General features: G+C 47.9%; 1 protein-coding gene across 7 annotated transcripts in view; it reads left to right on the top strand.

Moving 5' to 3' along the window:
- Window positions 1-9,445, top strand: part of UXS1 (UDP-glucuronate decarboxylase 1) — an 84,546-nt gene that overhangs the window by 19,791 nt on the left and 55,310 nt on the right. For 3 of the 7 annotated variants that reach the window (XM_024116590.3, XM_028497189.2, XM_028497188.2), the window contains exons 2-4: window positions 4,212-4,239; window positions 5,487-5,550; window positions 6,598-6,641. In XM_024116590.3, the coding sequence (XP_023972358.1) occupies window positions 4,212-4,239; window positions 5,487-5,550; window positions 6,598-6,641 (136 nt within the window). Of the gene's footprint in view, window positions 1-392; window positions 577-4,211; window positions 4,240-5,486; window positions 5,551-6,597; window positions 6,642-9,445 lie in introns of those variants that run through there. The other 4 variants (XM_028497187.2, XM_024116591.3, XM_055089011.1 and 1 more) reach the window with 4 other exon arrangements.

The following is a 9,445-nucleotide window of genomic DNA, read 5'->3' as shown; positions in this document are numbered from 1 at the left end:
CGGGCCGAGAGTGCGCTTGTCCCAGCCGTATCCCCCCGCCCAGCCGCCCCCCAGCTCTTACCCCGTGACAACACCCGTGTCACACCCGCCCTGACCTCCCGGCCCATCCTGACGCCCCGTCCCATCCTGACGCCCCGTCCTCTGCTTTCAGCTCACTTCTCCCCTGCCCGTCTGCCCCTCACAGCCCTGCTGCCTTCACCACACTGAGTGACGCTGGTCACCTGCTAACGAGGGGCCAGCTACCGAAGGGGAAGCAGTGGTGCCCGCATTCAGTTCATGGGCGGAGTCCTCGTGGGAGCTTGTCGGGAGCACAGCCCCTGAGGCCCGCCCTGACCTGCAGCCTCACCTTCCCTCCCCAGGGACCTCTGCTGCTCTTCTCCTCCCAGGGCATCCATCTCCTTCTGAGCCCAGAAGGTGGCTCTGCTGCTGAAGATGAAAAGGACTGAGCAAGTGATGTTTGCAAGAAAGGAAAAACATTCGCTGACCTCCCTTTGGCTGGTTTTGGTGCCTGGCCTGCCCGTGCTTGCTGCTTTGAGTGTGAATAAGGAAACTCCTGCTCTTGCAGGGAGACCCACCGTAAGCCGCCAATTAAAAAGAGGTGTGCCGTGGTCACCATGGCAACACCGGGGGCCACAGCATCCCCTGCAGCAGGGAGGGGGGCGGGGCTGTCCCGAGAATGGAGTGCCCCAGGCGAGGTGCCCGGAGACCCCTGTCAGTGCAGCCGGAGTGGCGAGGAGGTGCAGAGTCCTGTGGGAGCAGGGGGCTGCAGGGAGGCCCGATGAGGAGAGGGGAGGGGGTCACGAAGCCCTGGGGTGGACGGGGAAGAGCAGCTGGGGAGGAGGGTGCGTGCCCAGGTGCCAGCGAAGGGGCATTACCCGCCCACGGTCCTCTTTGTCCGTTTGTAAAGGGCGGTGAAGCTCCTGCAGTGGGCGTCTTCCCCAGCAGATCCAGGGCCGCCCGCGCTTCCCGAGGGAGAGACGATGAAGCAGAGCCCTGGTGGGCAGGGGGGGGTGACTCGGGAGACCGTGGGTCTACTTCCCGGGAGGGATGGCAGCCTACCGGTGGTCTAAGTGACCACAGGAGGACCCAGAAATGTCTCCAAGATAGACGTTTTAAACAGATTCAAGAAGAGGTTAAGAAGGAGAAAATGGAATAAACTAATAACCGTGGGATGATTTGAGAAGATGGCCAAAAGGCTGTCACCACTCGGAAGGCACCTTAGGGCCGGGTCATTCTCACGTGCAGTTAGTTCCCTGGCACAGAAAGAGGGGGGACGCTTCTGGGCTGTTTTGACGAGGAGCTAATCCTAAAGCCAGAATGAGACAAGGTACTCACTTCAGGTCCACAGTGAAGACAGTGTCGCAGGGTCTGCACCTCCTGGTTCACGGGCACCTGGCATCCCAGGTGAGCAGTGACCCAGATAGAGACTGGGGACAGGGGGCATGCAGCTTAGCAGGGGCTCAAGAATCTTTTCCCTCCTTTTTACAAAGCAAGGTAAGCACATGGATACAAGGAAAAAATAGTCACGCCAGCACTTGAACTCAGTATTTTGGCGTCTTCAGACGGTCTTTTTTTTTTTCTGTGTAATTTTTAGTAGCAGATATATTTTCTTGTCTGGGCCTGTCACACCTGCATTGTCAGGTTGCGGCATGGTTTCCTTGCCGCATTTTTATTGAGATGTAATTGACATTTAACGTTTTATTAGTTTCAGGTGTACATGTGATGATTCAGGGTGCGTGTGCATTGGGAAATGATCACCATAAGTTTACTTAACATCCGTCACCACACAGTTACAGATTTGTGTGCGTGTGTGTGATGAGATCTTTGAAGACTCACTGTCTTAGCAGCTTCCTTCAGATACTCAGGACAGTGTTGTTAACTATAGTCACATGCTGTACACGACATCCCCAGGACTTATTTTAACCCCATTTCACACCACCCATCCCTCACCTCCCACTTCTGGCAACGGCTGATCTGTTCTCTGTACCTGTGAGCTTGGGTTTTTGTTGTTTGTTTTTAGAGTCTATGTGTAAGTGGGATCCTACGGTATTTGTCTTTCTCTGACATTTCACTTGGTGTAATGCCCTGAGGATCCAGCAATGTTGCCGCAAATGGCAGGGTTTCCATCTTTTTATGGCTGAATCATATTCCATGCGTATATACACCGTATCTTCTTTACCCATTCACCCGTCAGTGGACACTCAGCTTACTTCTGTGTCCTGGCTATTGTGAATAGTGCTGCAATGAACATAGAGGTACATGTATCCTTTGGAATTAGTATTCTCATTGCCTTTGGATAAATACCCCGGAGTGGAATTGCTGGATCGTGTGGTAGTTCTGTTTTTAATTTTTTGAGGGACCTCCGTACCGTTTTCCGTAGTGGCTGCACCAGTTTACATTCCCACCAACAGTGAGTGAACCAGGGTTCCCTTTTCTCCACACCTTCACCAACACCTCTTATCGCTTATCTTTTGATAATTGTTACAGTCATATTTAATGACTTTATGATTGCATCACGTGAATGGCTATATCATAATTTGTATAATAGTTCCCCAATTTTAATGTATTTTGGTTTATTCTTTTTTTTTTTTAATTACAAATAAGGCTGTGACTTGAGAAGGCAGCTTTCTTGTGTGTACTTATTTCCTGAGGATAATCCTCAAAAGCAAGGTCACATGGTCCAAAGGCATAAACGTTCTTTGTTTTCTAATGAGTGATGAATATAGTACAGCTTCATTTTAATTTCTCCCATTTCTTGCTTTCCTGCCACTTTCTGCTTTTTTACTGCTTATCTTTTCGTGGCTATATTAAATTTTGTAAAATATTCCCCAATTTTAAATGTTTTTGGTTTTTTTTTTTTTTTTTTAATTACAAATAAGGCTGTGACTTGAGAAGGCAGCTTTCTTGTGTGTACTTATTTCCTGAGGATAATCCTCAAAAGTAAGGTCACATGGTCCAAAGGCATAAACGTTCTTTGTTTTCTAATGAGTGATGAATATAGTACAGCTTCATTTTAATTTCTCCCATTTCTTGCTTTCCTGCCACTTTCTGCTTTTTTACTGCTTATCTTTTCGATCATAGTTTCTTCTTGTGTTTGAAGAGGGCTGTGCTTTTATGGTTTCATCATGCCCCTGTTCGCATGGGGATCTCTTGCAAGGAGCATGATTTTGGACACTGAGAACTCTGCAGTAAACGTTTATTAGCCCCCTGCTGGGTATCGGCAGACGCAGAGAGAACATGCCTAGGGTCGCCCCTCACCTCAGGGCCTTCCCAAGCTCCCAGAATTGCCAGCCCCGGACTCCAGGGTGTGTGTGTGTGTGTGCTCCCTGCTTTCTCCAGCATCTGGCAGCACCTGAGCGCGCCTGGCCTCGGGAGGTGCGTGTCACTGGGGGAGTGGTCACGTGGGGGCCGTGTCGGCACGCGGACAGAGCTTTAGCGACACCGTTCTCTGTGGGCGTCTCTCCGTGAGGTACCCTCTGGTCGGTAACCGCAAGTGCGTGTCATGGTCTAGTGTGTCTGTAAAGTCACCCCTGGTAAAATCCGCTGCGGCAGCCGGACTGGTTTAGATGCGGTTACTCAGGTGTCTGCCGTCAAGGAGGTGGCCCAGCAGATGAGGCTGTGATGTAGGGGAGCTGGGTGGGGGCTGAGAGGACGGCCGCAGGGTCAGGCCATCCTCTAGCTTCTCTGGGTCTCGGTCTCATCGACATTGGAGGGGAGAGGTTGGACTGAGCCCTGGGATCTCTTTTATTCTTGCAGTTCTTTGATTCCCGTGACTGGCTCTTTCTCAAAGGCTGGGGACGTACTGCGTATCAAAGCACATGCACCATGGCACTGCAGGCCCCAGAAGGTTATGCCAGAGTTAGGGGTATATAGGGTCATCTTTTCGCTTATGTTTAGTCGCACTTATTATTTTATTTATGTAGGTATGTATGTATGTATCCTTGGCCGCACCGTGCAGCACGCAGGGTCTTAGTGCCCCGACCAGGGATCGAACCTGCACCCCTTGCAGTGGAAGCACGGAGTCCTAACGGCTGGACCGCCGGGGAAGTCCCAGGACTTATTATTTTGAAAGTGTGCATTTTATTGTCTTCGTGAGCTATAGTTTTCATAGGCAACTTTAAGATATTGGTTAAAAATTAATATTGTATTAGTTGGAGTCCTTGAATGTTGTGAACTTAAATGTTGACTTTTCCTTTTTCTTTCTCTTACAGCTATTTGGGGCAACTTGGTTAATATGAGGTAATTGTTTTTAATAACTCGGCTGTTATGTTTAGGTTGAAAGGATACATTTCATTGTTACGTATACACCATGATGTCGTGGGCTGATTGAGGACGGTGTAAAAGTGGAACTGAGCTTCTTGCCGTTCACACGTCCAGCTCGCCTTCTCTCCTGGGGTGCCCTGGAGCACGCAGCTGGTTATCACGCTGACCCAGGTCCAGCTCAGATGTGACGGGGCGGCAGCTCCTTGGTGGTGCCTGCCTCAGGCCCTCCTGGCCTTGTAGACAGAAGAGGGTGGACCTGAGCTTTCAGGCTCCTGAAATGTAAATGGCATTTCTGGGCGGCTTGAGCAAAGCACTCAGGGGCACCTTTCCAAAGCCTCTTAGGGAAACCGAGGCTGCCCTCACCCCCAGGAGCAGACCAGTGGATGCTTGAGACCACTGTCCGTCCCAGGGGAGGGAGGGCCCGAGGACCTTCTGGCCTGAGTGAGCATTATTTGTGCTGCCCAACGGAGCATGAGGGACACTTGTAAAAGTCAAATCCTTGTGTCAGTATTCTTAAAAAAAAAAAAATCGGCGAAAGGAATAAGCATTCACTGTAAAAACAAATTTGGTGCCGTGAGTACAGTTTTACATTTAAAGAAAAATCCCCTCCACTTTGTATTTCTTGGTGTGACAATCAAAGAGCAGCAGTCACACTGCGGTGACAGCAGGTTTGGGAAGTCAGCGCAGCTGCGGGCGGCCGGGGAGGGTCGCTCTGCCCGCACTGGGCTCTTCACGTCCAGCGGGGTTTGCAGGGCGGCTGGGGCCGTGTTGACCCAGTTCCTCCCACCGGGGCTGGTGTGTGTCTCCTGACAGAGGCCCCTGTGTGTGGCTGGAGGGCTGCTCAGGTCCCATTAAAGGAGCTCTGTCTTTGCACTTGGAAAAACTCCATTTTGCATTAAATCCCAGGAAAGCCCAGCAGAGAAACCTGTACTCCCTATAGACACACTTCCTGCCTCTAATTTAAAATCCCGTGTTGGGTGGAATGTGAAAGTGAGATGGTCTTAGTTTAACAGAAATGCCCTGTAACATGGTGGTGAGCCTGGGGTACGGGGCTGAGGGGCTACCCCCAGCCCCCTCCTTCCCCGCCATCCTGGGGGGTTGGTGCCCGGGACGGGTTCTTGGGGAGGAGGGGGTGACGCGCAGCCTTTGGCTTGCGTTGCGGTGATTTGTTCGGAAATACACCTTGGAGTCGCAAAGTCTTTCAATTGGTCTCAGTTTTGTAGTTTTCTACTCAACAGGTCCATCCAGGAAAATGGTGAACTCAAGATCGAAAGCAAGATTGAAGAGGTTAGTCTCTTTTCCAAATTTTGCTCCTCCTTTTCCTGCTGATTTGTTCACTTCAGTCCCTTTGCTTGTGCTGGTATCTTTAATGTGGCCGCTAGATGCCGACCTGTGACTCTGAAACCATCTCGCAAGAAATCATTCCCTCATTTAAGAAGAGACTTTGTTTGTTAGGCTGTGGCCGCACCTCTGTGTCAGCATTTGTCCATTTGTAAAGGTGCAGTGTGTTAAATTCTGCCCTACAGGCAAGATGGATTTACGCTCTTATGTGACTTTTCAGGGGAGCCTTTCCAGGCTTCCTTAGAGGAACGGCAGTGAGGACCTTCACCAGGGATGGGGGCAGGGGCCGCCCTCCACTCACCTGAGCAGGTGCCAACGGGAGACACGGCCCGACTCGTTTGCGAGGACGCGGGGACCCACAGAGCAGGGCCGGTGCACGAGCAGAGGGGAGGCTGCGGCCTGCCTCGCGGAAAGCCGGCAACTCTAGCCCGCTTCACACCTTCTGGTTAAAATAATTGCTCGTGTTTTAGTCCAGTGTCGGTGCAGACAGACTTTTGTAATATGGGCTGTGGGAGGACTGGGGGCCGCTCACTGTGATTTGGAGGCACATACCGGTCGTCCTGTGCAGCCCTGGCCCGCGAATGCTGTGGACACACGGCCTGCGACGCAGGCGCTGTGCTGATGGCAGGCGACGCGCGGGGGGCAGCCCCCGGGGGTCCTCTTCCTCAGCTGAAGAGAAGCAGGGGTGGTGATCGCCTGTTTTCACGAGCCTGAACCACCTTTGACGTTGCCCGTGAGGTCAGGAAGGAAAAAGGTGAATTTCCTGAGAGCTTAGGCATCTCTGGAGCGAGACATTCCAACACGCAGTTCAGCATCTCGATTCTAGGATTGTGAGTCACGGGGTCTGACTTAATCTCAAGCTGGAGGTGAATCGTAGAAGGAATTAAAATCTGTTTCACATCACACCCTGTCTGTCTGGAACATCAGAGTGGGTGAACGTGGCGGAGGACTGGGTTTCTGCTTTAAAACTGATACTGGTTATCTTCGTTTTAGATTGTTGAACCACTAAGAGAGAAAATCAGAGATTTGGAAAAAAGGTATGTGTGCTTTTTCTTTTGTGTCTAAGAAAATACTTATATCTTACTGACCTTAGAATTCTGGTCAATGTCTAATGTCAGTTCATCTCAGCTGAGTAATTAACTGTAATTTCAAAGATACAAGGCACTTTCAAGACAGGGACTTTTCCACGAGAACGTCAGTTTTTACTCTAAAATTCAGATGCAGTGTTTTTAAATCTTTTTTTCCTTTGCTCATTAAAAACTATTTCTGATGAAAGCTATGGGCTCTCTCCAGAAAAAAAATTTATTTAAATGATTTTTTTAACATCTTTATTGGAGTATAATTGCTTTACAATGTTGGGTTAGTTTCTGCTGTATAACAGAGTGAATCAGCTATATGCATACGTATATCCCCATATCCCCTCCCTCTTGCCTCTCCCTCCCACCGTCCCTATCCCACCCCTCTAGGTGGACACAAAGCACCGAGCTGATCTCCCTGTGCTATGCGGCTGCTTCCCACTAGCTATCTATTTCACATTTGGTAGTGTATATGTGTCTATGCCACTCTCTCACTTCGTCCCAGCTCACCCTTCCCCCTCCCCGTGTCCTCAAGCCCATTGTCTACATCTGCATCTTTATTCCTGTCCTACCCCTAGGTTCATGAGAACAATTTCCTTTTAAGATTCCATATATATGTGTTAGCATACGGTATTTGTTTTTCTCTTTCTGACTTCAGACAGACTCTAGGTCCATCCACCTCACTACAAATAACTCAGTATCATTTTTTTTTATGGCTGAATGATATTCCATTGTATATATGTGCCACATCTTTGTCCATTCGTCTGTTGATGGACACTTAGGTTGCTTGCAAGTCTTGGCTATCATAAATAGTGCTGCAGTGAACATTGTGGTACGTGACTTTTTTTTTCTTTGCGGTACGCGGGCCTCGCACTGCTGTGGCCTCTCCCACTGCGGAGCACAGGCTCCGGACGCGCAGGCTCAGCGGCCATGGCTCACGGGCCCAGCCGCTCCGCGGCACGTGGGATCCTCCCGGACCGGGGCACGAACCCGCGCCCCCTGCATCGGCAGGCGGACTCTCAACCACTGCGCCACCAGGGAAGCCCCTGTGACTCTTTTTGAGTGATGGTTTTCTCAGGGTATGTGCTCAGTAGTGGGATTGCTGGGTCACATGGTAGTTCTATTTTTAGTTTTTTAAGGAACCTCCATACTATTCTCCATAGTGGCTGTATCAATTTACATTCTCATCAACAGTGCAGGAGGGTTCCCTTTTCTCCACACTCTCTCCAGCATTTATTGTTTGTAGATTTTTTGTTGATGGCCATTCTGACAGGTGTGAGGTGATACCTCACTGTAGTTTTGATTTGCGTTTCTCTAATGATTAGTGATGTTGAGCATCCTTTCATGTGTTTGTTGGCAATCTGTATATCTTCTTTGGAGAAATGTCTGTTTAGATCTTCTGCCCATTTTTGGATTGGGTGATGGCCATTCTGACAGGTGTGAGGTGATACCTCACTGTAGTTTTGATTTGCGTTTCTCTAATGATTAGTGATGTTGAGCATCCTTTCATGTGTTTGTTGGCCATCTGTATATCTTCTTTGAAAAAATGCCTGTTTAGATCTTCTGCCCATTTTTGGATTGGGTTGTTTGTTTTCTTGATATTGGGCTGCATGAGCTGCTTGTGTATATTTGAGATTGATCCTTTGTCAGTTACTTCATTTACAAATGTTTTCTCCCATTCTGAGGGTTGTCTTTTCGTCTTGTTTGTAGTTTCCTTTGCTGTGCAAAAGCTTTAAGTTTCATTAGGTCCCATTTGTTTATTGTTTTTATTTACATTACTCTAGGAGGTGGATCAAAAAAGATCTTGCTGTTTATTTATGTCATAGAGTGTTTTGCCTATGTTTTCCTCTAAGAGTTTTATAGTGTCTGGACTTACATTTAGGTCTTTAATCCATTTTGAGTTTATTTTTGTGTGTGGTGTTAGGAATTGTTCTAATTTCATTCTTTTGCATGTAGCTGTCCAGTTTTCCCAGCACCACTTGTTGAAGTGGCTGTCTTTTTTCCATTGTATACTCTTGCCTCCTTTATCAAAGATAAGGTGACCATATGTGCATGGGTTTATCTCTGGGCTTTCTGTCCTGTTCTGTTGATCTATATTTCTGTTTTTGTACCAGTACCACACTGTCTTGATTACTGTAACTTTGTAGTATAGTCCGAAATCTGGCAGCCTGATTCCTCCAGCTCCATTTTTCTTTCTCAGGATTGCTTTGGCTCTTCCGGGTGTTTTGTGTTTCCATACAAATTGTGAAATTTTTTGTTCTAGTTCTGTGAAAAATGCCAGTGGTAGTTTGATAAGGATTGCACTGAATCTGTAGATTGCTTTGGGTAGTATAGTCATTTTCACAATGTTGATTCTTCCAATCCAAGAACGTGGTATATCTATCTGTTTGTATCATCTTTCATTTCTTTCATCAGTGTCCTATAGTTTTCTGCATACAGGTCTTTTTTCTCCTCAGGTAGGTTTATTCCTAGATGTTTTATTCTTTTTGTTGCAGTGGTAAATGAGAGTGTTTCCTTTATTTCTCTTTCAGATTTTTCATCATTAGTGTATAGGAATGCAAGAGATTTCTGTGCATTAATTTTGTATCCTGCTACTTTACCAGATTCATTGATTAGCTCTAGTAGTTTTCTGGTAGCATCTTTAGGATTCTCTATGTATAGTATGATGTCATCTGCAAACAGTGACAACCTTACTTCTTCTTTTCCAATTTGGATTCTTTTTATTTCTTTTTCTTCTCTGATTGCTGTGGCTAAAACTTCCAAAA

Source organism: Physeter macrocephalus, chromosome 12, assembly GCF_002837175.3.
Source record: "Physeter macrocephalus isolate SW-GA chromosome 12, ASM283717v5, whole genome shotgun sequence".
Classification (NCBI taxonomy): Eukaryota; Metazoa; Chordata; class Mammalia; order Artiodactyla; family Physeteridae; genus Physeter; species Physeter macrocephalus.
Note: the sequence above shows the minus strand (reverse complement) of the source record. Positions and strands in the feature narration are given on the sequence as shown.